Consider the following 27096-nt stretch of genomic DNA (forward strand, 5'->3'; position numbering starts at 1 on the left):
CCATCTAGGTCACTTTGAGGATATAATATATTGTCTGACTCCAGGTAAAGTTTGCCACCTAGTATCTACCCTATCCATCAATTGAAAGATCCCCTAAACAACCACCACAGAGTAGATACATTAGTACCAGTGTAAAATGCACTACTAAAATATCTGTTCTGCAGTGGATCATGGACAGGGTCAAAAGGAATTGACAAACTATGCACAGCAAAAGATGGTCTTCAATCAGTAGATTTTACTGTATATACAGTACAGATGGGTGACAAAAGGAAAAAGGCAACACAAAGTGTGTTAGTAAGACCACTAACCACCATAAAAATGTCAATGCTCCTTGGTATCAAATCTACACATCTTCAGAACTGTACTGGGGGTTGTCAACAATACTTCCAAATCAATAGTGATGTTTTGAGGATGGTGGTGGAAAGCACCATCTAACATTGCACTCTAAAATTCTCCCACAAGTATACAACTGGTTTGAGATCTGGTGACAGTGAAGGTTATAACATATAATTTACATCATTTCTATACTCATCAAAACATTCAGTGAGCTCTCACGCCCTGTGGATGGGGGGCGGAATACAAAGCTTTTCTGACTGGCTACTTTTAGCCGATTAATGTTTCATTATAGGGTAAAAGTAACCAGTCAGAAGAGCTTTGTATTGATTTGCAGTGGTACTTTCCTCAAAGGGGGACAAGTGGACCCAAACCATACCAGTAGAATAAATAACTACCCCATAGCATAACAGAACCACCAACTTTTTTTTGTCACACATCTGTAGTGCACTCTTAGAGAAAATTGTTTCTCAAGGATTCTTTGACTACTGAAAGGTTCTTTGCTTCCTAAAGGGTGTCAGGAATGTAGGTGACAAAGATATAAAAGCTGAAAGATGGTTTATTCAGGCAAATCCAAATCGTGCGGCAGAAAGCAGAATTAAAAAAAAAAAAAAACAGACAACGGTCAGGTGAGGCACAAACAGGATGTCAGAGGCAATATCAAAAAGCAAAGTCCAAAATACAAAAAAAAAAAAGTCAAACCAGAATCAGCAGAACAATAGAAGGCTTGGTAAAGTGAGACACAAGGAACTGAGCATATACTTTGCAATGAACTAAGTGGACTGAAGTCTTTAAATACTTTAACTATGTAACTGAAGTGATCAAGTCCAGGTGTATGTGAACTCTGGAGACTGAGCAGTGAGGTCCATGATAGTTGTTGTAGTTCATGGGGGGCATATTTGAAGGCCGCTGTGAATTCTGGGAAGTGGAGTCTTGCATGCAAGCAGGTGCAGATGAGACAGACCCCCCACCCAAGAACCCACTCAGGAAGTGGTACTTTTTTGGGGGCGGCCCTGGAGGTTGGGCCAGGTTTATCAGGATGCTTGGCATGGAATTCTTAGCAAAGGAGTGGGTCTAAGATGTCCTTAGCAGGGACCCAGCAGCACTCCTCAAGGCTGTAGCTCTCCAACTCGACAAGATATTCCAAGCTACCTCCTTTGCAGTGAGAGTTGAGGATGCCGTGAACGATGTAGGCTGGTTGACCGTCAAGGGTGAGCAGTGCAGGAAGAGAAGTGGAGGGAACATTGGTGGCTAAGGGACCTGGAATGTCAGGTTTCAGGCATGATACATGGAAAGTGGGTAGGAGTCTATGGTGTCTGTGCAGGTCCAGCTTATAAGGGACATTGTTGATGCATTGCAGAATTTTAACGGGATTCCTGATGTCCTTGGCTAATAGCCACACTGTCAACTGGGTTATACTGGGGGGTTTCCCCTCTATGACAGTCAGTGAAATGCTTGTACCTTTGTACCACTTGCTGTAAGTGCTGGTGGACACTCTCCCACACCTGTTCATTGCACTTGAACCAGATCACCGACTGCGGGTAAATCAGTGGGAGAGTCATCCCATGGGAAGAGTGGAGGATGATAGCAGAGTATGCATTAGAAGGGCATAAGTTGGGTGGCAGAGTGACACAGAGTTCACTCTGCCACCCAACTTATGCATATTCATCCCATGGCAGAAACTGCATCCAGTCCCTGTGGCTTTTGGCACAGAACACCCTAAGAAAACACAAATTTCTTGGTTGGCCCTTTTCACTTGACCATTTGACTGTGGGTGATGACCAGAAGTCAAGCTCACTGAAACTCCCAGTTTGTCTATGAACTTTGACCACAGTCAAAGCACAAACTGGGAACCTCAGTCTCTGATTATATCATCTGGGATACCAAAATAACAGAACACATGGATAAAAATTGAGTTTGGCTAAAAATCAAAAGGCTGTAGGGAGGCCTGGTAGAGGGATAAGTTTTAATGATCTTGAAAAGTGATCAATGATGACCATGACTGTATTGCCTTGGGATTTAAGAATATCTGTGATGAAGTCTATGGCAATATGGGATCAGGGACGCTGAGGCCTGGGAAGTGGCACGAGTTGGCCTACTGAAAGCACCTGGGACCCTTTAGCCTGTGCACACACTGAACATGAAGAAATGTGCCTGTTGATATCTATCAGCATGTTGGACCACCAGTATCTATTTCACAGTAATTAGTATATGCCTGGATGCCCAGTGGCAGTAGTAATGTGTGCCCAGGTGATCAAATGGCCTCTGAGGTCATAGGTATGATTCCCAGGGCAGTTGGCAGGGTCATAATAGGGCATGATTTGAGCAAGTTCTTGGTCAATCTCCCCTGTCAAGGATTTCACAAAGCATACTGGAAGGATAATGGGTTCTGGATCCTGGACTGTAGCTGTGGATGGGTAGATTTGGGAGAGGGAGTCAACTTTTGTGTTTTTGGAGCCAGGCCTGTAGGCTATGGTGAACTGAAAATGTGTGAAGAGGGCCCAGCAGGCTTGATGAGAGTTCAGTCGTTGAGCAGTCTTCAGGTACTATACTGTAGATTTTTATGATCCGTGAAAATGGTGAACAGATATGCTGCCTCCTCCAGCCAGTGTTGCCACTCCTCAAGTGCTAGGTTGATGGCCAAAAGCTTCTGGTTACCAAATGTCATAGTTCTGTTCTGTGGAGGTAAGCTTCTTGGAAAAGAAAGTTACAAGGTGCAACTTGGGCTTCTCACCAAAATGCTGAGACAGCACTGCTCCGACCCTGGACTCAGACGCGTAAATTTCCACAATGAAAGGCTGAGTAGGATCAGGATGTTTCAGGATGGGACTAGACATGAATGCTGTCTTGAGCTGTGAGAAGGCTTTTTCAGCAGCTTGCTTCCATTGAAGATGCTTGGGGCCCCTTTTTGAGCAAGACAGTAAGTGAGGATGCAATGGTGGTGAAACCTCTTATAAACCTCCAGTAGAAGTCAGCGAAACCTAGAAAACACTGGACCTCCTTGACTGTACTCATACAGTCAAGAGGTGCGAAAAGTACACTGTACACTGTACCAGAGGTGGTGCGAAAAGTACACTGTACCAGAGGTGGTGCGAAAAGCTGTCTTCCACTCATTACTCTCATGGATGCACACCAGATTATAAGCACTGCGTAGGCCGAGCTTGGTAAGCATTTTAGCTTATCCGAGTTGTTCAAAGGCTAGGGGAACTAAAGGTAGGGGATAAGGGTATTTCACTGTGATCTGGTTGAATCCTCTATCGTCAATGCATGGCCAAAGGCCCCCTCAGAGGCAACATCAAAAGGCAAAGCCCAAAACAAAAGTTAAACCAGAATCACCAGAAGGCTTGGTAAAGTCAGACACAAGGAACTGAGCATATACTTCACAATAATTTAAGAGAACTGAAGTGCTTAAATACTATGGCTGTGTGACTGTGAAGTAAAAACTTCAATGTTAACTTCAATGTTCAACTAAACAGCACAAAATAGGTTGTACTGTGGGGGAAACCGGAGCACCCGGAGGAAACCCACGCAGACAACATGCAAACTCCGCACAGAAAGGCCCTCGTCAGCCACGGGGCTCGAACCCGGACCTTCTTGCTGTGAGGCGACAGCGCTAACCACTACGCCACCGTGCCGCCTCTCCTTGGTATCAATTCTACATATCTCCAGAAATGTCCTGAAGGGATCAGCATCACTCTTCCAAATGAATGATGGTGTTTCGATGATGGTGGTGGAGAGCGCCATCTAACATTGCGCTCTTAAACTCTCCTACAAGTATGCAACTGCTTTGAGATCAGGTGACAGTGAAGGTCATAGCGTACGATTTAAATAATTTCTATACTCATCAAAATGTTCAGCGAGTTCTCATGTCTTGTGGATGGGGCAGAGTCATCCTGGAAGAAAAACTCCCAACAGGATAAAAATGTTTCATTATAGGGTAAAAGGTAACCTGTCAGAAGAGCTTTGTATTGATTTGCAATGGCACTTTCCTTAAAGGGGACAAGTGGACCCAAACCATGCCAGCAAAATAAATAAATGCTCCTACAACATAACAGAACCACTAGGTTTTGGGGTTTTTTTGTCAGACATCTTTAGTGCAGGCGGCACGGTGGTGTAGTGGTTAGCGCTGTCGCCTCACAGCAAGAAGGTCCTGGGTTCGAGCCCCGGGGCCGGCGAGGGCCTTTCTGTGTGGAGTTTGCATGTTCTCCCCGTGTCCGCGTGGGTTTCCTCCGGGTGCTCCGGTTTCCCCCACAGTCCAAAGACATGCAGGTTAGGTTAACTGGTGACTCTAAATTGACTGTAGGTGTGAATGTGAGTGTGAATGGTTGTCTGTGTCTATGTGTCAGCCCTGTGATGACCTGGCGACTTGTCCAGGGTGTACCCCGCCTTTCGCCCGTAGTCAGCTGGGATAGGCTCCAGCTTGCCTGCGACCCTGTAGAAGGATAAAGCGGCTAGAGATAATGTGATGTGATGTGATCTTTAGTGCAGGGGCGGCACGGTGGTGTAGTGGTTAGCGCTGTCGCCTCACAGCAAGAAGGTCCTGGGTTCGAGCCCCGGGGCCGGCGAGGGCCTTTCTGTGTGGAGTTTGCATGTTCTCCCCGTGTCCGCGTGGGTTTCCTCCGGGTGCTCCGGTTTCCCCCACAGTCCAAAGACATGCAGGTTAGGTTAATTGGTGACTCTAAATCGACCGTAGGTGTGAATGTGAGTGTGAATGGTTGTCTGTGTCTATGTGTCAGCCCTGTGATGACCTGGCGACTTGTCCAGGGTGTACCCCGCCTTTCGCCCGTAGTCAGCTGGGATAGGCTCCAGCTTGCCTGCGACCCTGTAGAAGGATAAAGCGGCTAGAGATAATGAGATGAGATGAGATCTTTAGTGCACTCTGAGAAAAAAATGAATTCTCAAGGATTCTTGAGATATTGAAAGGTTCTTAGCTTCCTAAAGGGTGTCAGGAACGCAAGTGACAGACAGACGTATAAGCTGAAGGAGTATTTATCCAGGCAAATCCAAATCGTGAGGCAGAAAGCAAAATAAAAAAAAAAAACAGGCAATGCTCAGGCAAGGCACAGACAGGATGTCAGAAGCGATATCAAAAGGCGAAGCCCAAAACACACAAACCAGAATCAGCAGACCACCAATAGAAGGCTTGATAAAGTCAAACACAAGTGACTGCATGTACATTTCACAATGAACTAAGAGAACTAAAGTCCTTACAGTAAATACTGTGGCTGTGTGACTGAAGTGGTTGAGTTCAGGTGTGTGAGATTAGAACTCTGGAAATTGTGAGTGGTGAGGTGCACGATGGTTGTTGTAGTTCATGGTAGCCATATTTGAAGGCCACTGCGAATTCTGGGAAGTGGAATCTTGCATGTAAGCAGGTGCAGATGTGACAAAGGGATTCTACTTGGAATCCCTTCTGATATGGAAATGCCCTGTTGAAACATAAGTGATAAACAGAAGAACACTAAGGTTCAAGGTTTAATCAAGGCAAAGCTATGAACTCATCTAGGTTATCTAGTGTTGATTCTTGATTTCTCAGTTCTATGAGTTTTAGCAGCCTCCTTTAGTGGATTAGAGAATTTAATCCTGGGGACTTTATAGTCTTCAATATTGTCTTAAAGACAAGAACTGTTCACTCACTTGGACAACTGTACTATACTGCCACTCACACTATCTCTCTGTCTGTATCTCTGCCAATGTTTTTCTCCATTTCTGATTCCAGCTGTGTTTTGGAGAGCACATCTGGCTCAAGAAAGTGGGAGACATGACTGGCAGCTTTAATCTACTGCCCAGCTCAAGAGGGTTCAGGGCTCTCTGCGGCCTAACATTTGTTTTCCTCTGCTCTGGGCCGCATTTTAAGTGCAGCAATAAATCACATCACATGTCGAAGAACAAAGGCTGGCTCTGAGCGCTCCAACACCAAAGCCCCTGTCTGCCCAGTCAGCAACGTGTCCAAAATGTCCTATCGGCTTCTCACCTGTCTCCACAGATTCTCATTTCAGAGATGACAAATTGAAAATGGAACACGAGTAGGAACAAGCAGAGAAATGTATTAGGCTGTTTAAAATATTTTTTTTTCTGGGTATAAGGTATCTTCTAGCATATATGTGCATTATAAAAGAAAATGAATATGGAATGAATTTATGATTGTAAGCTGGAAGGTCCTCTTCTCTTGTGCCTAGACAGAATACTGGATAAGAGTAGGGTGTAAAATTAATCTGTATTAAATAACCCATCATATTCTTGTATAAGCATAGAAAATATGCTAAAGTCTTATGTTTAACAAGAGATACAGCTACCTAGAAAACCCAGATAAAGTTAATTAGACATTCTTTTTCATTTCAATTCAAGCCAGCCCCAGACTTTCTGAAATTCTCTAATAACTTTGATATTAATATAAGTAGATTGAATGGGCCTGCTGTGCTAAATGCTCAAAGTAGCATACTCAAGAATGATGGTCAAAATAAGTGGATATCATGCAGAGAAGAGATTTAGCTTCAAGGGGATTGAATCACCACAGTTTGTGTCCCAGGCCCATCCAAGGTTTATTGGCAATTAAATGTGGCAAAATGTCATAATTGACAAGATTTTTTTTTTTTTGTAACTTAGCCAAGCTGTGTTAGTGTCAGACTTGCATATTATTTAGCTACATAACAGTTTACTTGGTGGGCGGCACGGTGGTGTAGTGGTTAGCGCTGTCGCCTCACAGCAAGAAGGTCCTGGGTTCGAACCCCGGGTCTGACGAGGGCCTTTCTGTGTGGAGTTTGCATGTTCTCCCCGTGTCTGCGTGGGTTTCCTCCGGGTGCTCTGGTTTCCCCCACAGTCCAAAGACATGCAGGTTAGGTTAACTGGTGACTCTAAATTGACCGTAGGTGTGAATGTGAGTGTGAATGGTTGTCTGTGTCTATGTGTCAGCCCTGTGATGACCTGGCGACTTGTCCAGGGTGTACCCCGCCTTTCGCCCGTAGTCAGCTGGGATAGGCTCCAGCTTGCCTGCGACCCTGTAGAAGGATAAAGCGGCTAGAGATAATGAGATGAGATGAGACAGTTTACTTGTACTCATGTCCAAAACCAGTGGAATGAAATTATCAGTGTTACTGGACAACAATGAGGTGTTTGGGGGATTAGCCTCAAACCAAACCCAAAATCAATACCAAAATCAATACCAAACCAAATGCAAAATCAATACCAACCAAACAAAGCAGAAAATAACAAATGGATTTGTGACCCATATCAGTCAACTGCCATTCACTTCTATGTGGTTTCAGTCATAAGATGTCCTAATGGGTGAAATTTCTTTTGACTGCTTCTCAGAAATGTCTAAAATGATCTTCCTAAGCTGTGTTGCTGTAGTCTACAACAAGCATGGTACCTAGCTAGCATTAAAGTTAATACATGGTCAATTGCATGTACCGTAAACCATTTTCAGTGCACATTTTTCCCCAAGTCACTAAAGTCACAAAAGTCTTTGGCATAAAATACAATATATTTATGACAACATGACTAGACAGAGAAATCTTTTAGCTTCAAAATGATATATCAAACATAATTTTTTGACAACGACAAGTATATTAATTTTGCGACCAAAGTCACCTACCCTTTTAATTTCCGCGCGGTAGTGAAACGAGATGTCATCGGCAGGTTCCCCTTCTTGTGTACCACGTGTCGGTCTATTTTTAGACCAGGAAACCCCCAAAGTGAGAGAGTCATTTCTCCTCGTATATGGGGGCCAAAAAAATTGCGAAAAATTTTGAGTTAATCTTTCAGTTAGCTAGATTTATTGGTATTAGCTAGATTTATTGGTATTATTTTTATCGCGTTCTATCCGCCATTGCTGATAATATGTGCCACGTCACACGTCACGTGGTACACAAGAAGGGGAACCTGCCGATGACATCATGCGCGGAAATTAAAAGGGTAGGTGACTTTGGTCGCAAAATTAATATATTGTTGTTGTCAAAAAATTATGTTTGATATATCATTTTGAAGCTAAAATATTTCTCTATCTAGTGATACCATTTATATATGTTGTCAAAATATATTGTATTTTATGCCAAAGAATACATCCAATGGTGGAATGGCACTTTAAGGAATTAGCTGAGTCCTTGGTTTCGGACAAGATAATCACAATGTTCAACAGTCAACCATAATACTTACAAACTTGGTGTAGATACTGACATGAGCTTCAGTACAGTAGACACTGACATGAGCATCCTTGTAATCACAAGTAAGTGTAACTGAGTCACCCTAATGTGGGTATCAGGCCTAGCCTAGATTTTTGATGGCAACAAAAAAGGAACAAAGAGGCCCATATGTTGTATCATTGCCAATATAGAAGAAGAAACCTTTATTTGTCACATGCACACTTCAAGCACAGTGAAATTCATCCTCTGCATTTAACCCATCTGAAGCAGTGAACACACGCGCGCACACACCCAGAGCAGTGGGCAGCCACACTCAAGTGCCCGGGGAGCAGTCAGGGGTTAGGTACCTTGCTCAAGGGCACTTCAGCCCAAGGCCGCCCCACGTTAACCTAACTAATATAATACACTATAATATCTTAGAAAATATTCTGTTTAAATGATGCGATCAGTAAAATGTCTTGGTGAACTGTATAGTTGCTCCTGATGTGGGGTGTTTTTTTTGTTTTGTTTTTTTGTGTGCAAATGAATTGGGTAAGATATGCTAGTTCCTACCTAGTGTTGTACTTTTATAATCTTAGCGAGGAAAAAAAAAATCAATGTTAGTGTCGTGTTAAAAAAAAAAAGTAAGAGGATCCTTGAAAAGTAAGAGGAGTCACTGGCTGACAATGAGCTAATTGCAATCTTCAACGGTCACCCTAGGTGTCTACACAGTGTGGTAAAAGATATGCCTCTGGTTAATTAGCCTCTGGTTAATTAGCCTATACATACCGTGGTGCCATCAGCGATTCAGCACTTAAATGCAAGGACACCGAGTCAATTGCGTGTTGTTTAAAACTGAAAAATGTGTTTTTCCCCACTCTGTGATAATAAGGTTAATTATCATTCTCATTAGGACATAACGCTTGCTTACTCACTTTCCTGACTTAACCAGGCGTCCCTTTAAAATCTAAAATAAACTTTGGCTCCAACTCTGGTGTGGTGTTAAAAATGTCTACGTGCTGCAATCCTACCAATTATTTGATACAGAATGTAATAAATAAAACAACCTCTTGCCTAACAAGTAGGAAAAGACCCAACCAGGTGATTGGCAAGTGTTTCCAAGAATCATGGTGCTTAATTTTTATAATTTTATTATTATTAGAATCAGGAAGCAAACGTCAATCTAGAGACCAGTTTAAACACCCCAGTTCCCAACACCATACGTGATTCATAAGCTGTTACATTGCAAGACATTTTGACATTAGTCATGACAACTGATGCCCTCCCTGGAAGTGAGAAAAAAAAATACTTTTCAAACAACAGAATGCTTTTGATACACCAACCTTGGTTATTGACAGACAGTCGGCCAGCAGGGAATAATGTAGCAAGTGTCACAAACGTTCTTTTATTATAAGTGTTACAGAAGTTCACACAAACGCCTATGAGTGTTGTGTTTGGTTTTCAGACAAGGAGTGAAGTGTCTTAAAGGAACAGTCCACCGTACTTCCATAATGAAATATGCTCTTATCTGAATTGAGACGAGCTGCTCCGTACCTCTCCGAGCTTTGCGCGACCTCCCAGTCAGTCAGACGCAGTCAGACGCGCTGTCACTCCTGTTAGCGATGTAGCTAGGCTCAGTATGGCCAATGGTATTTTTTGGGGCTGTACTTAGATGCGACCAAACTCTTCCGCGTTTTTCCTGTTTACATAGGTTTATATGACCAGTGATATGAAACAAGTTCAGTTACACAAATTGAAACGTAGCGATTTTCTATGCTATGGAAAGTCCACACTATAATGACAGGCGTACTAACACCTTCTGCGCGCTTCGGCAGCGCATTGATATCTGAGCTCCGTATCAATGCGCTGCCGAAGCGCACAGAAGGTGTTAGTACGCCTGTCATTATAGTGTGGACTTTCCATAGCATAGAAAATCGCTACGTTTCAATTTGTGTAACTGAACTTGTTTCATGTCACTGGTCATATAAACCTACGTAAACAGGAAAAACGCGGAAGAGTTTGGTCGCATCTAACTACAGCCCCAAAAAATACCATTGGCCATGCTGAGCCTAGCTACATTGCTAACAGGAGTGACAGCGCGTCTGACTGCGTCTGACTGACTGGGAGGTCGCGCAAAGCTCGGAGAGGTACGGAGCAGCTCGTCTCAATTCAGACAAGAGCATATTTCATTATGGAAGTACGGTGGACTGTTCCTTTAAAAGAATGTCATTAAGAAAAGAAAAAGCTCTAAAGAATTTAGCAGGTCACATGATGATGGACGATGACGAGAAACCTCCAGTACAGCAGAATACACTTGCCTTTCACAGCTGAAGGCTCTGTGGGTCACTTTGAACCAACAATCAGCACCATGGCAGTGTGGAGACACACTACATTCACATTGTATTATGATCGAACGTATAATGAACTCCAGCTAGCACATGGCCATGACTCAAGATCCCATAGTACTTCTTCCAATTGATCCAAGCTCACATTACTTTTTTTCATTAAAAATACAGTTTTTTTTTTTTCTTACAGCCTACAATGATTACTACATGAGAACACACTGGTATGTAGTTACAAAACTGTATTACAGAGTAGAATCAAATCACACTTCAGACAGTGGTGGAACTTTTTGAATATGTTCTTTTTTCCTCAAGTATGAAGCAAAAAAAAAAAAAAGTAATAAAGAAAAATCCAGAACAAGATGCACACCTTCATATAGTATTTTTTTTAGAATTATCTAAAATTATGTACATTTTGTCACAAAAAAAATTCATATTAACACACAAGCCTGACCTCTTGAAAATAACCTTCAATTATGAGCCCTGTGATCAAACTAATAGATCAACAAAGAAAGAGGAATAAGAAACTAAATACAAATTCATGTGATCAAAGCAGGACTTGTAAAAAATACCTTAGTTGAAGATGCCCTCTTAGTGACTGTGCGCTAAAAGGATCACCAAGAGAAGCCTGGAGACATTCTTGGTAGGCACAAGATGTACTACAGTGCTTCAGAAAGTCAATGATTTAAAGAAAGAAAGAAACAAACAAACAAACTTTCAAATCACACAGACGATGCCTAATTTTGCCAGAAAAATTCATTGGAATAAAGAACAGAGAGTCTAAAAACAATCAGAATGAAAAAAAAAAAAAAACATTCAGAATGATGCAAGTATTAAGTACTCGTCTTAACCCCGTTAACATGTAACTGATATTTCTTTCTTTTTAGTGTTGTTGTTTGTTAAGCTTGCAGTGGGATCAGAAGATCAGAGCATCAGAAGGTTGTAGGTTGGAGAGTGGGCCAGGGAGAGGCAAGCACTCTTCTCTTCAGTCGAGCTCCAGTTTATGAGAGCAAGAACACAGTCAGCATGGGGAGCATGAGAGTGACCAGAGCATACGTGATACAGGAACAGCCAAGAGTAGCTGAGGTAGCCAACACCACAGCCACGACCACCACACCATAAACACAGCGGCAGGAGACCACAGCAACAGTGCACACCACCGCCAAAAAAAAAAAAAAAAAGGTTCAAAAGGAGAAGAAAAAATATAAAAAAGAGGGGGAAAAAAGAAAATCAAGAGCCGAAGTGGTTTTTGCATATGAAAATGTGATGGTCCAGCAGTGTCCGAGTTGACGGATAGAGACGGAACAAGGGAAAGAGGAGGGAAGGAAATAGGAAAAAAGGGAGAGAAAAGAGACAAAGAGATAGAGAATACGTCAAATACAGAAACATAAACTTGAAAGATTACTATAGATTAGAAATGAACATAAAAGGAAAATTCAAGCAAGTTAATACAAACAAATAAAGAAAAGCCATAGCATGTTAATAGTGCAGAATGACCGTGCAACGTACGGTAGCAAGCCATGGGTAAAGTACAAACAGAGATGGTACGTAAATGATGAAGGGTCTGGGCAATCAACAGGTGGGGTGAAACATGAACAAAGCAACATCCCTGATATTAAACTTAATGAATATTCTGTGAACAAATCTGAGCCTTTATTAAATTTATACTTTTTCAAAATATAGGTATTCATCTCTAAAATAAAATAACGCTTTTTTCCTGTTGAACGGTTTACACCAGGGTATGTTGCAGTCAGACAAAAACCTGATGCATAAACAAGCAATGATGCAACATGGTGTAAATGGTTTGTTGTATGACTGACCGAGCATTCAACTGTTGCTCAAACTGAGCAACGTTAGTGGACATTGCTTTAGAACAGCCTCACTCCTGGTCAGCTGTATCTGGGGAGATTTGGATAGTTGAATGGAAACTTATGATGCCTTAAAATGTTAATGCCTCAGTATTACAATTCCCAACTAATGAATTAAGAGTTTGCGCTGCATTTAGTCTCTCATCCATGTACCAAAGACAAAAGCTCATGTACAACCCCGATTCCAAAAAAGTTGGGACAAAGTACAAATTGTAAATAAAAACGGAATGCAATAATTTACAAATCTCAAAAACTGATATTGTATTCACAATAGAACATAGACAACATATCAAATGTCAAAAGTGAGACATTTTGAAATTTCATGCCAAATATTGGCTCATTTGAAATTTCATGACAGCAACACATCTCAAAAAAGTTGGGACAGGGGCAATAAAAGGCTGGAAAAATTAAAGGTACAAAAAAGGAACAGCTGGAGGACCAAATTGCAACTCATTAGGTCAACTGGCAATAGGTCATTAACATGACTGGGTATAAAAAGAGCATCTTGGAGTGGCAGCGGCTCTCAGAAGTAAAGATGGGAAGAGGATCACCAATCCCCCTAATTCTGTGCTGACAAATAGTGGAGCAATATCAGAAAGGAGTTTGACAGTGTAAAACTGCAAAGAGTTTGAACATATCATCATCTACAGTGCATAATATCATCAAAAGATTCAGAGAATCTGGAAGAATCTCTGTGCGTAAGGGTCAAGGCCAGAAAACCATACTGGGTGCCCGTGATCTTTGGGTCCTTAGACGGCACTGCATCACATACAGGCATGCTTCTGTATTGGAAATCATAAAATGGGCTCAGGAATATTTCCAGCGAACATTATCTGTGAACACAATTCACCGTGCCATCCGCCGTTGCCACCTAAAACTCTATAGTTCAAAGAAGAAGCCGTATCTAAACATGATCCAGAAGCGCAGACATCTTCTCTGGGCCAAGGCTCATTTAAAATGGACTGTGGCAAAGTGGAAAACTGTTCTGTGGTCAGACGAATCAAAATTTGAAGTTCTTTATGGAAATCAGGGACGCCGTGTCATTCGGACTAAAGAGGAGAAGGACGACCCAAGTTGTTATCAGCGCTCAGTTCAGAAGCCTGCATCTCTGATGGTATGGGGTTGCATTAGTGCGTGTGGCATGGGCAGCTTACACATCTGGAAAGACACCATCAATGCTGAAAGGTATATCCAGGTTCTAGAGCAACATATGCTCCCATCCAGACGACGTCTCTTTCAGGGAAGACCTTGCATTTTCCAACATGACAATGCCAAACCACATACTGCATCAATTACAGCATCATGGCTGCGTAGAAGAAGGGTCCGGGTACTGAACTGGCCAGCCTGCAGTCCAGATCTTTCACCCATAGAAAACATTTGGCGCATCATAAAACGGAAGATACGACAAAAAAGACCTAAGACAGTTGAGCAACTAGAATCCTGCATTAGACAAGAATGGGTGAACATTCCTATCCCTAAACTTGAGCAACTTGTCTCCTCAGTCCCCAGACGTTTACAGACTGTTGTAAAGAGAAAAGGGGATGTCTCACAGTGGTAAACATGGCCTTGTCCCAACTTTTTTGAGATGTGTTGTTGTCATGAAATTTAAAATCACCTAATTTTTCTCTTTAAATGATACATTTTCTCAGTTTAAACATTTGATATGTCATCTATGTTCTATTCTGAATAAAATATGGAATTTTAAAACTTCCACATCATTGCATTCCGTTTTTATTTACAATTTGTACTTTGTCCCAACTTTTTTGGAATCGGGGTTGTATAACATAGTCTCAGATTGCTGATATATATATTTTTAAATACTTTTTTTTAGCTAAAAGCTTCAGGATCTTCCATCCATCCATTATCTACTGTATATCGCTTATCCATCAGGGTCATGGGGGATGTTGGAGCCAATCCCAGGTGACTTTAGGCAAGAGGTGGGGTACAACCTGGGCAGGTTGCCAATCTATCACAACACAGAGACAAACACCCATTCACACTCATTCACACCTACGGGCAATTTAGTGTAGCCAGTTGACCTAATTCCCATGCATTTGGACTGTGGGGGAAACCAAAATAACCGACGGAGAGCCACACAGGCATGGGGAAAACATGCAAACGCCACACAGAAAGGCCCCGGTCGGCCGTAAAGTTTGAACCAAGTACCTTCTTGCTCTGAGCTGACAGTCCTAACCACTGCACCACCGTACCACCCACTTCAGGATCTTGAACATTCTGATTGGCTTTCAGCAATTTGTTCCGATGGTACAGCAAACTTCTGAACACCATGACAATGACAGTCTTGGCCATGTTTCATGATGAAATGGACCAGACTCTCGAAAAATGTATTACATAGACCCAGTGTAGATAGACGTGCATGTGATCTGGTACTCCTAAAAGCCAAGAAAATTACTTGGGCAGTTTCTGAGCAGCTGCTTTTGCGCAGCTGCTGAGGCTGAAGCAATGCAGATGCTGGCCCAAAAATAAAAGCCTTGATGTCTTTTCATTGCCCACATGTTACACTGGAGCTAACTACTCTGGCACAGCAATGTGTAAGCGTGGGCACGTTCTGTAAATAAGGAGCAAAAGAAAAACAGATTGAATCTATCTTTTTAAACTCGATCCATCTGACCCTGCTATGCCGTAGCACTCTCAGATCCAAACCTCCCACTGTTTTTTATGACTGCTTCCCGTCAAGCGGATGAGAGAAAGCGGGTGCCATGCACCAGCAGAAGCCTGTTAGGTCCCCAGAAAAGCATTAACACATTAATCTTGTTAAAGCATCACCATGCAAAACCAGAGGCTGCATCCCCACAGAGACAAGGGCCAATCAGTAAAAGCTTGGTACTGCAGTGAGCCTGCAGTGAACTGAACTTTAGCCTTTCAGACAAAGATAGTGACAGAAATAAAGAACGGCAGAAAGAGAAGGCCCATTTCTTGATCTGTGGGGAGGCAGGTTATATAAGAATGCAAACTCGTCTGAAACCACAGCCCTGCAAACAAAGCACAAAGCAGCCAAAGCCAGTGGAAGGGAGGGGTGTAGGGGTGACAGGGATTCTGTGTGGCTTTGTTTCTTGAGTACAAAGCAGAAAATCTCATCTTCGCTGATAGAATCTTTGAGTGGGGGCAATATAACTGGCTAAAAAAGCAAGCCAAGGGCTGCCAGAAGAGTCAGGCCACAAGTAAAGACCTGGAGAGCGGCTGAGTGATACTAAGCTAGAGTCACATCTCCAGGCTTAACCCCCAGCAGCTCTCCTTGCCATTGTTGACTGTTTTATGGCTCCACTGAGCTAAACCAGTCTCATCAACCTCTGACTGCATCGCTGTCTGTAAAATCAGGAGAAGCCTGGTCGCAATCCAGATAGCCCACATAATCCCTAACCCAAGCAGAGGAGAAAAGAGTTAACTGGGGCTAGGGTGGAGCATTTTGCGGCTTAGCGGCTGCAGGCTGTGCTGAATGACAGGGGTAGGGATTAGAGGGGAATAGTCAAAGTGAATTGTACCTGGGATGGCAGTGGGTTCTACGGAGGTCCTGAAGAAGAGGACGCCAGGCTGGGAGCGGCCGTGCTGGTTCTCTGCTTCCACAGAAACCTCATACTCGGTGTTCCAATCCAAACCTCTTAGCACCAAAAACTCACTGCCATTAGGGACACGGACCACAGGCTTCCAAATGTTGTGGTGTTTCTGTTTGCACACAGGCACAGAAATACACAAATGGTCAGTATGGGTGCTCCTCTCCACAAAGCAGCCTGCAACCCAACCTCCAACATAAACCCACCTCAGAAGCATGAATGATAAGAACTATGGAGAAGCATTTTTTCTGAATTAATCACTATTGTGTATCTTTTTTTTTTTTTTCACTAGAAAGCTGTTTCTGATTCGACAACCATACACTAACATGCCTCACCGAGGATGTCCATTATGTGGTAAGGTGTCTCTGAACGGAGAACTCTAGAGATCTATTTATATTTCTGCATCAAATCTATGCCATAGGATATGGCATCGCCATGTACCATATGCCGTAGCCTGACATGCACCTATCCAGAAAACTAACTACACATTGTGGTGGCAGACGACAGAATGCAAGAACCGTGATTGGTTGGTCCGCTTGATAGCTTCGTATTTCCGTCTGCGCAAGAGTAGACACCGTACCTACAGCATAGATTCGACATAGAAGTAAAAATCGGCCTTAGCATGTATGGAGTAACGTGCTTCTGACTGGAGACCTTTGGAATGACAAGTATCTGACTGTTGAACAATGGAGTACCATGATGCTGACTGGAGAAACAAAAAAGTGGTGTGGTACTGACTGAAGAACTATGGCATGACATGTTACTGACAGGAGAATTATGGTGTATCATGTAACTGATTTGGAAGACTACGGATTGCTGTATTACTGACTGGAGAACTATGGTGTGATGTTTCTGACTAGCCAGCTATGAAGTATCATGTTACCTCCTATACCATCATACTCACAGGTCTAAATCTCACTAGGTACTGTCTGATGGGTGAGCCCCCATCGTCCTGCTTGATCCAGTTGACCTTCAGCTCATTGCCTGGGGACAGCAGCTTGGCCACCAGTTTTGGAGGATTTGGTTCCCCTGAAGAAAACACATGTAAAGTGAGAGAAGAAAAGGATCTGCTTGGGTTTCACGTCAATATCCTAGCCCAGGTCCTTGATATACTGTATACACAGTAAACACAGGAGGCTTAGCTCACATCTTTTAGAAGGGAGTTATTAACCATTATATTCAATCCAATTCTGCTCCATCCTGAGCGAGAGCGTATGATATTGCAGTCTGCCAGGAAAGGTTACGATTAAAAGGCCCTTATCGAAATGGTAGAATCATTGCTTCCTGAACAGGGCTGAATAGCAAACGTGTCTTGCAAATTACATTACTTAAAATGCTAATGGGTTTTAATACTGGGAAAATTGTTACCTTTCATAAATTCAAAGCATTTTACAGTTGGTTTCGAAGTTATGCTGGGAAAAGTAAAAGGAAGTCATTTTCTCAATATGGGCTTATATTTTCTGGAATTGTCATGTACTTGCTTAAATGTCTTGAACCGAGAAAGGTTCTCCCTGCACCCCTGAAGTGTTCTTGGTCCTACCTAAATATTGAGGATGCATCATTACCAGACATTCCAGCAGGGACAGACTAAAACATCTATAACTCACTGTGACACTGCTGACTCATAAATGTTAACTGGAGCAGAGTTTGCAGCATTCTTCAAACGCTTACAGGACTGTTCTTCATTTTCAGGTTGTTGAGAGTTAGTTCTTACAAGAGACCATGACAAGAACATACTTCCCAACATTGCACATCTGTTCTTTACATTCTTGGTACTGAGCTACACCTCACTGGAGGTAGGTTTGCGCACATCCTTTTAAAAGTTTCCTCACTACTCTTCAGACCATGACATTTTGAAAGATTACCTGTACAATTATTCTCAACATTCACAATGGGAGCATTTATTTTCCGAAGTACGTTATATGTTGATAACTGGTACGAACCTAGCTAACGTGATTTAGGTTATGTCATGTTAACTAACATAACTAACAATCGATACAAAACAGGAATGAATAATTAGTCAATTACAGGTCGGTTTGGTGTGGTGGTAAAAACTGATTGTTTTCTTATAACAACATGTCCTGAAGAACTCTATTTAAGAGTTATTCCAGGAAATCGAGCCGTACATGAGCTGATAGCCAACGAGGCACGTAGCGCTGAGTAGGCTATAAGCCATGTATGACGAGATTGAGTGGAATAACTGTTTTATTCTATCCACATTCACTGGATTTTGAGAAACGGAGCATTTTTAGTTTTTGCAAATTCGATCAATAAAAACTTTATACAAAACGTCCTACAAAATAATTTCCGCTTAGAACGTAAACAAACCGGCAAAATAACAGGAGCAATTTATGCAAAATGCTATAATAATAATAATAATAATAATAATAATAATAATTCTTGAAAAATAAAAAAAAGATAAGTTCTTACCGTCAAATACTTTTGTTCCATATTTTGTTGCTTTTTTGTATTTTTTGGGGTTTTGTTTTCGAGTAGTTTTTATTTCATCCTTGGTTGGTTCAGCAACATGCTCCGCCATTTTGTTTTTCTCTACTCAGGGTATATGAGCTGATATCTTAGTAGTAGAGTAGCCAATCCGAGCGCACGATTACTCATATCCAGTGACTGTGGATAGAATAATACATCTTTATACCCTAGTAATTTGCCAATGAGATATATACATATATATTTTTAAATTTATGAAATATTTTACATTTTTATCCACTTATAGTTACATTTAATGCCATGGAACATGCGCTATAGCAGCTGCAGCATGCACAGTTCTTACTTTACCAGCCTCTCTTTTTTGCTCTCTTGAAGTTAGTAAGAAACAAATGCAGCTTGGCATATTACTGAGCAACTGCAATGTGGATGTCCTCTGTCCTGAAACCTTTCCAGTGGTGGAAAACATAAACTTTACTACTATTATAATGAGCTGACACTGGAGACTCCTTCCAAAAATGGCCAAAAAACAAACAAGTCTCCTTGTGGAAAACTTCACCATATCAACAGTTACACACATTTTAAAAATCTATTTATATGACGCATCCATCCTGTAAGTCCCTATGTAAGTTGTTACTAAAGAAATTATAATTAATTAGAATGAGCATATTACTGTAAATCCATGATTTGCCTTGCAACATCATCTCATCAGTCAGCGCTGTGGCAATTATCTGTCTAATACCAGCAATATCTGTTGTTAAAAGTTGCATCATTGCCCTACATTTCTTTATTAGCTTTTGATATGCAAGATCATTTCCCATCAGACTGCAGGGGTGTTTTATACTGTCCACTTCGGAGCAGTTTCACAACATGGTACAGTGAGAACGATCAATCTGCTGATTTTAATCGTAACCATCCTGGCATTGCTAATAATTTCGTGTTTCAGCCAAGTGTTAAGAGATGGCATTGCGGTGTATATTTTTGAGAGGTATAACGAAGTCTGTCATCAAACCATTTTCTGAATATTGAGCATTAGTGAGAGTTCCTGCTCCTGGGAGAAGGGAGTTAAGACATGGACCATGTTTGGCGGTAATGAGAAGAGGGCTGGAGCAAGAGGGCACTGCTGCAATGTACTCTCAGTGGGAGCTCGTTATCTCACCGAGTTCACTGCCTAATGACAGGGCTCTCTTAATTATCCTACTCACGTTGATTGGAGGAGCTCTTCCATTATTTTTAATAATATCAGCGAGGCCAAGGGCAAGCCAGATATCTGTGTGGGCTGCATGTTTGGATTGTTAGCTGGCCACCTGTGTCACTAGAGGAACCTGGGAGGAGACTACAACTCTTGTGGATTAATCATAAATTGTGGCTAGTATAACCCCATTAGCACTTGGTGTGACATTGGCCAAAGACATCTCCACTACCTTGTACACACAAGATGGATGTGAGTTATGGGATGACATAAGCTATAGCTACATATCTGCATGGATGTGCTACTACAGTATGATGGAATGAGCGAGAAAAATTCATGACCCTGGCGTGGGGGGAAAAAAACATAAGGATGAATTAATCTTGAAGTATTGCTATTCACTTCCCCTTCCATCAGTCAAAGATACTTTAAATAGATTCAGACCATTAGCTTATTAGTTCAGACATGCAGGAAACTAGATCTTGGATAATAATTGGTTATTTTTGCCACTGCATGACTCGAATATTACAAGGTCTCATCTAAATGAACATAAAAGGCCAAATAGAACCTTATAAGGTTAGTAAAGTCACGGCTCTCACAACGAATGGCTTGATGCTGAAATCTGAATAAACTTGGGTTAGTAATAAAGACAGCATTTCATTCATATATGGCACGCGTCAATGGAAATTAGAGATCCAGATAGTCACCAGCATCATTCCCCGTTAAGTGAAAGTTTTCCAGATGCTACAAAAGTAAAAAGAAGTTTGAGGGTTAAAGTAATAAAGAAGACAGACAGGCAGACAGAGACATGCTCTACCATGCAAGAGTGAGACTGCAGTCTCTGGTTTACATCCAGTCTACCATGAATGCCAGGAAAATTAAACAAAATCAGAATCCAAGTCGTCAGTTCCATTTTCACGACCCACCATAATGACCAGCGTCACTTAGAGAGAGATTGATGTGCTCTAACTTTATAGCAACAGCATACAGGAAAACCAGACTAAGACAGTGCAGACTTTGTGGACACAGACACACACAGAACATGCATGGGAGAAAACCACGGGACCGGGACAAGTCGCAGGCCTGAACAGAAGTGTGTGTAAACTTGCATGCGTGCAGCAATGTATAGTGGAACTGGTGTAGAACTGTTAATTTAATCAGGTAAGGTCATATTACAGATGGTGCATGCTAGAGGTGGAACGATAACGTGTAAAAAATACATGAAATGCAGTTTCAATACCAAGTCATGAATAGCACAGTAGAAGGGTTTAATTATTTAGGTACCGTAAACTGCGTAAATATTTTTAGAAACAGACTTCATTAATTAATTCGTAGTTTGCGTCTTTCTTTTTTTTTTTTGGTCTGGCTGGTTTGTTCTTTAAAATAGAAGAAATAAAAAACATTAATGAAATAACAATATTTCATAATCTGGAGATTATATACTGTGCGATATATTTGGAATACTTGCTGTAGTACGTAACGCTTGAGGATTTAGAGATTTGGTGACCTCTCTAGTAGAGATATCTTACTACATGTCACAGTTTTTATTATTTCTTTTTCTTTTCAAAACACTGTCACAGCACAGCGTAACGCATGAAGAGGAAAGTGCTATCTGCCTGCTTTTCCATACATGAGCTGACAGACACCCATGATTGACTAGCGCCATCTTTCCCACCAAGACAGCATGGCCAATTTTCATCCCTTGGCTCCCAGTCATAGGCGGCATTGTTGGGATTTGAACTTGCTACTGAAATGCTTTTTTGTTTCGCCACTACTGTTTTTTTTCCTCTTTTTTATAATGCTAACCACACAAAAAGATTTCTGTGAAATCTCCGTCATGGTTCACCCTTCGAGTTGTGGCTCCCATGGCAACTAACACTTGCCATTCATTTGTTTCAGTGTCTTATCTAGTCCTGTCATTCAATTCTGTTTGCCTGTTCTGTATCAGCTCTTGATTATTTTGCCCTTTTATATTCTTTTTGTCATTCCTTGCAAAGTCTCATCATCCATTTGTTTTGTTAAGTCTGAGCCTTGATTTTTGTGTTTCCTAGTTCTGTATTCTCCGGGTTTTGACCCTTTTGACTTATTTTCTAAGGTTCAGATTATGGATTATCCATGTTTAACTATGCCTGCCTGTGTTTTTGGTCCCATTATAGACTTTACTCCGTTAAAATCTATACCAAGTTTGTGCACTTGTGTTCTATATCTACTAAGTGCAGGTTATACTCTTATTTTCAAAATGGGAGTAGGAAGGCTATAGAATAAATTTACAAATGTTTAATGGCATAAGAATTTATGGACCAGTTGTTTCTATTCACAAGCAGTCCATCTGTTTATTACCAAGCACTCCACACTATCCTTTATTTTACTACATCTTTGAGTACAAGTTTACAATTGTTTGTACTCTCAAAATGTGTGATTTTAATTTAAAAGTAGGCATCACATTATGTAAATATTGAATTATTAGCTCATCCGGCCGATAGGTGACGAGCTTATGCCATCATGTGTTGTCCATCCGGTGTCGTCCATATTTCATGAAAATCGCTTCTTCTCTCTCAATTCTTCACCGATTTTTATTATTTTTGGCAGGAAGGCAGGTCTGCCTGGGGTGCATATAGCTTCTACCCAAATTTGCATAATTGCAATTAATAATGAAGATATGGAGTAATTAAGCCTTAACGAGCAGTTTCCACACAAATCGCTTCTTCTCTCTCAATTCTTCACCGATTTTGATTCTTTCTGGCATGAAGGTAGGGGTACCTAGGGTGCATATAACTTCTACCCAGATTTGCTTAATTACAATTATTAGTGAAGTTATGGATGAATTAAGCCTTAATGAGCAGTTCAACAAAAATCGCTTCTTCTCGGTCAATTCCTCGCCGTTTTGGAGTCTTTCTGGCAAATAGGTACGGTAGATATTCCTAGGGTGTATATAGCTTATAGATAGCTTGCAACATTTATTGTGCAAGGTGGCCCACTTTAGATCGTTCCTTCTGGACTAGACCGGACCGGAGTGAGTTACGCCGTCATTGTCGGTCTCGCTGAAGTAAACTAATCATGATGTTACGATGACGACTTACAACCCAATGTTGATTAATCTGATGGTTTTGACTGGTGTGTTAATACTTATTCAGTGAGTATTCAGATCATTTATATGTTTGTAGCTTGATGACCCAGTGCTGAAGAAGGATGAAAAACCTGTACCAAATCGCACCAGACAGCTCTGATTCCAAGTTTTATAGATATATTTTTTTCCCTACTGACACTTCTTTAATAATGAACAGGCTACATACTGCAGCTTTAACAATATTATTATTGATATTTCACATTTGATGATGGTGTATACCGTCACACCCCTAGTGCATTACTCTTACTTTTAAATAGTTATGTTGGCATCATGAAAAACTTCTATTTACTGTGTGCGATATTAAAATGATTAAATAGTAATAGTAAGTGCTACTACATTCAAATCTCCATGAAACACTGTAGGCAGCAGAGCTGAGCCAAATTAAAGTTTGAGTAATTGGATTTTGAGCTCTTGTTTGGACTCAGAATGGCTACAAATCAATACAAATCTAAGCATTAGAATATTAACTGAACACAAGTTGTAAAGAATGCTGTACTCTGTATTATACACATTATATATATATATATATATATATATATATATATATATATATATATATATATATATATATTATGATTCACTATTTGCTGATTATTAAAATGTAGTAAAGCAGAGGCCTACGGGTTTACCGTTCAGGCAGTGTGCCTGTTTTTAACATCCAGAAATGAAGTGGGCAGTGTAAAGAGAATCAATGACTCATGAATGAAATGGTCCATGAAGTTGATGGCTTTGGGTGAATACTTTTCCTCTAACTCATGATTGATTTCGGTTTTCTCTCCTAATGTGCAATGGAGCCAGAATGATAAAAGAAACAAAAAATTACCTTCTGTTCACCAGCGAAGACGACATCATCAGCACCATGCAAGAGCCACATGACAAAGTCACATGATACGCACGTGCAACATTGGTTGAAAGGAAAATTGGGAGGGGATGGGGGGGTTCACATGAAAAATACAAAACATCGGAAATCAAATTACACAAACGTGGAAACAGAAAACGTAAATAAAAAAAAAAAAGTGTTAACACAAAAAAAAATACAAACATGAAGACAAACAAAAGAGAACATAAATTCAAAAACATAATAGGCAGTTCTCTAAAACATTAGATTATGCATACACACCATGGATATTAAGATATTAAGATCCAGAAAGCAGTTTCAGGATCTTCAAGATGCAGTAGTGTTACAATCGTCCAAACATTATGTTTTTTTTTTTTTTACTAACAATTAAATTCCATTATTTACTGGCTTTGAGAAACACATCCCAAACTGCTTTCTGAATCCTGCCAAGACTGAATTTCCTCAGAACAAGAGTGTATTATTGGGTCAGGAAAACAAAACACAATGAATAACATTTATTTTGGTCGGCTTGTGCTTTTCGCATGTTATCAATGACCATAAAAAGAGGGCAAGCAGAAGCGAAGGAAATGATTTACAATGACAAAACAAAGCTACATATCCAATGAGTGTACACTGACTACAGAATGACCATGTGCAGTGTTAGGACAGAGGTAGGCCTCAGCGTCACAGCTGAGACAGTACAGGAGAATGAAAGACAGCAGTCCAGTTTCGTTCTCCACCTACAGAACTGTGTAGTGGACCCCAGTGTGTGAATACAGAGAGAAAACTGTAACTGTGGTTCAGACATGAGCATGTGAGACAACAATCTAGATCTAAACCTCATGATACCCAATAACATCATGAGGAATACTTACTTGGGTTTTAGGCACACAAACACAGAAATGTAAAAGGATAAGTTGAGTTTTTTGGAACCAAATCAAAAATGTGTCATATAAAAACAGCACATTTATCTTCAACATGGCGATAATTTCCTGCTACGTATAATGAGTCTAAATGGAAAAGTTGCAATGGAAGTCAGTGATAAATGAAAAAAAAAAATCTTGTACAGTATGTTGGTTTTAAAATTACTTACTGAAAGTTACTGATATTTAAAGCTGAATGTTTTAGGCACATTCATGACATTTTCTTTCAACTTTCCAGCACTTTTGAGGCATCGATATGACAAACATGACGGGGGATCAATGATGAGCGGTGAGCCATGGTCAAATCCCACAAGCCATGGTCAAAAATGACACAGCAGTGTTCCAATTAAGTTATAAATAACTTATAGAAACTTGTGTAGACCTGTAGCCGATGGTCAAGACAAGTCAAAGTCCATCCTGCGCCAGGATCTGGACTTCCCAAACAGTCTCCTGTCCCAGTACTAACCAGCTCTTGAGGCGCATGGGTACGGCATCGATCTCCGTATCTATAGCCCTCGGCCTCTCGCCTATTACATAGCTAGGGTTACAGTGGGGGGCTGGTCCTCTGGTAACTGCAAGAGTTTGACTCCTTACTCACATCTGTATTGCAGCGTGCATTGCCAGATGGCAGTGGTTCCATTTTTATGATGGTCTTTGGTATGACCCGACCATGAGTAGAGCATCGCAATCTCCCGATTGAAAGGCGGACACGCTAACCACTAGGCTAGCGCACGGTTGTAGCCTATGATGGGTCCTGCAAAACCTTTTTATCTACATGAGTGTCTGTCCTTTTTGAAACATGCACTATAAAGAGAAACGTTCTCTCTTACTCTTTGATATGGATGCCATCGCTTTACAGGCTAAAGCTGGTGGGTCATATGGGCTTTGGATAGTTGATGAATGCAAATTTTTGCAGGTTGGGCGGTGTAGATTGGCTCTCCTAACGGGTCAGCTGGGTGCGGGTATTAAAAACCCTGGCCCGTGTATCACGAGGGTGGATTCTCTTATAGAATGATAGTAGAAACACGAAGTGGAGTTACACTTACCACTGCAACATTTATTATTATGCAGTTACAGTACAGAAGTGTTTTATTCCTCTAATACCATAGTGATTTACCAACACCTACATGTTTATTTATAAAAGACATCTTTCTTTTTATCCATTTATTGTCATATTTAATGTTGTAGAATGTTCGTGAAACAAGGTACTTCCTGTCATTGCTTATGTCCTAGCAGCTATAAATAGTTGTTCATTCACCAGCTTCATTCTTTACCTCAGTCTTAAAGTTAATAAGACAAAAATTGTCATTTTTTTTCAGCTTGTCATATAACAATTGCATATTACCACAAATCGTAAAGTACTCCGAAGTTCCCGGTGTTAGAAAACGTACAGCTTTACCCTTGACACTGGAGACGCCTTCCAAAAATTTTACATAAACATCTCCTCAGAGAAAAAGTTCATAGTATAAATGATTATACATTTTTCTTTGTAAAACAACACTTCAGAAATGTTTATGATTAATTTGGTGGCCCCTATAAAAGTTTATATTTTAGAAACAATTACTATAACCAGAGATGGACAGTAACGAAGTACATTTAATTGAGTACTGTACTTAAGTACGCTTTTTGAGTATCTGTACTTTACTTGAGGTTTTTTTTTTTAAAGTTATGACTTTAACTTCACTACATTTGAAAGACAAATATCGTACTTTTCACTCCACTACATTTCTATCAAGACCCTCGTTACTTGTTACTATGAAGCAGCTTTGAAAGTGGATGCTTTTTTCTTTTCTTTTCTAAAATGTGATTGGTTTTTTCGCAGGTGACACTGAGGCAGCCGATCAGTAATCACTAGTCACGTCACGTTCATAGACTGTATAAAATCAAGTTCAATGATTTCTCAGCAGCGTTATTTGAACACGATCAGTTGATATGGTTAGTTTTTTCTTTTTTTTATCAGACATCTAGTTTTTAGGTTTGTTTACCTGACATGTTTCGACGTACGACTGTCGTCTTCCTCAGAGTGTCACCGGATGTTGTTGGTGACACATCTTTTATCAGCTGATGTTTCCGAAGGCATGGTCTTCCTGTCTGGTTTGACAGGTCGGTCACGCCTTCTACTGTCTGTTCGTCCCCTGCAAGATGGCACTCCAGGTATGGGAGAGCATGTATGCTCCCTCATCCCGGTTGATGGTCCTCGGACTTCGCTTACGGATCTCCATGGCCTCCCTGATCCAGCGCTGATGTTTATTATCTTCTGTGCGGATGACTCTGGCATTCCCCCAGTCCATAATATGATTTTCCCTTTTGCAGTGATCTGTTATAGCTGACTTATAATTTTC

The 27096-nt window shown here is 41.0% G+C and overlaps 1 protein-coding gene across 4 annotated transcripts in view; it reads right to left on the bottom strand.

Annotated features, from left to right (window-relative positions):
* Window positions 1–27096, bottom strand: part of ncam1a (neural cell adhesion molecule 1a) — a 780402-nt gene that overhangs the window by 42518 nt on the left and 710788 nt on the right. For 3 of the 4 annotated variants that reach the window (XM_060936138.1, XM_060936137.1, XM_060936141.1), the window contains 2 exons: window positions 17140–17264; window positions 16167–16347 (listed from right to left, as the gene is read on the bottom strand). In XM_060936138.1, the coding sequence (XP_060792121.1) occupies window positions 16167–16347; window positions 17140–17264 (306 nt within the window). Of the gene's footprint in view, window positions 1–11692; window positions 11877–16166; window positions 16348–17139; window positions 17265–27096 lie in introns of those variants that run through there. The other variant, XM_060936140.1, reaches the window with a different exon arrangement.

The sequence above is a fragment of the Neoarius graeffei genome, chromosome 12 (assembly GCF_027579695.1).
Source record: "Neoarius graeffei isolate fNeoGra1 chromosome 12, fNeoGra1.pri, whole genome shotgun sequence".
Lineage (NCBI taxonomy): Eukaryota > Metazoa > Chordata > Actinopteri > Siluriformes > Ariidae > Neoarius > Neoarius graeffei.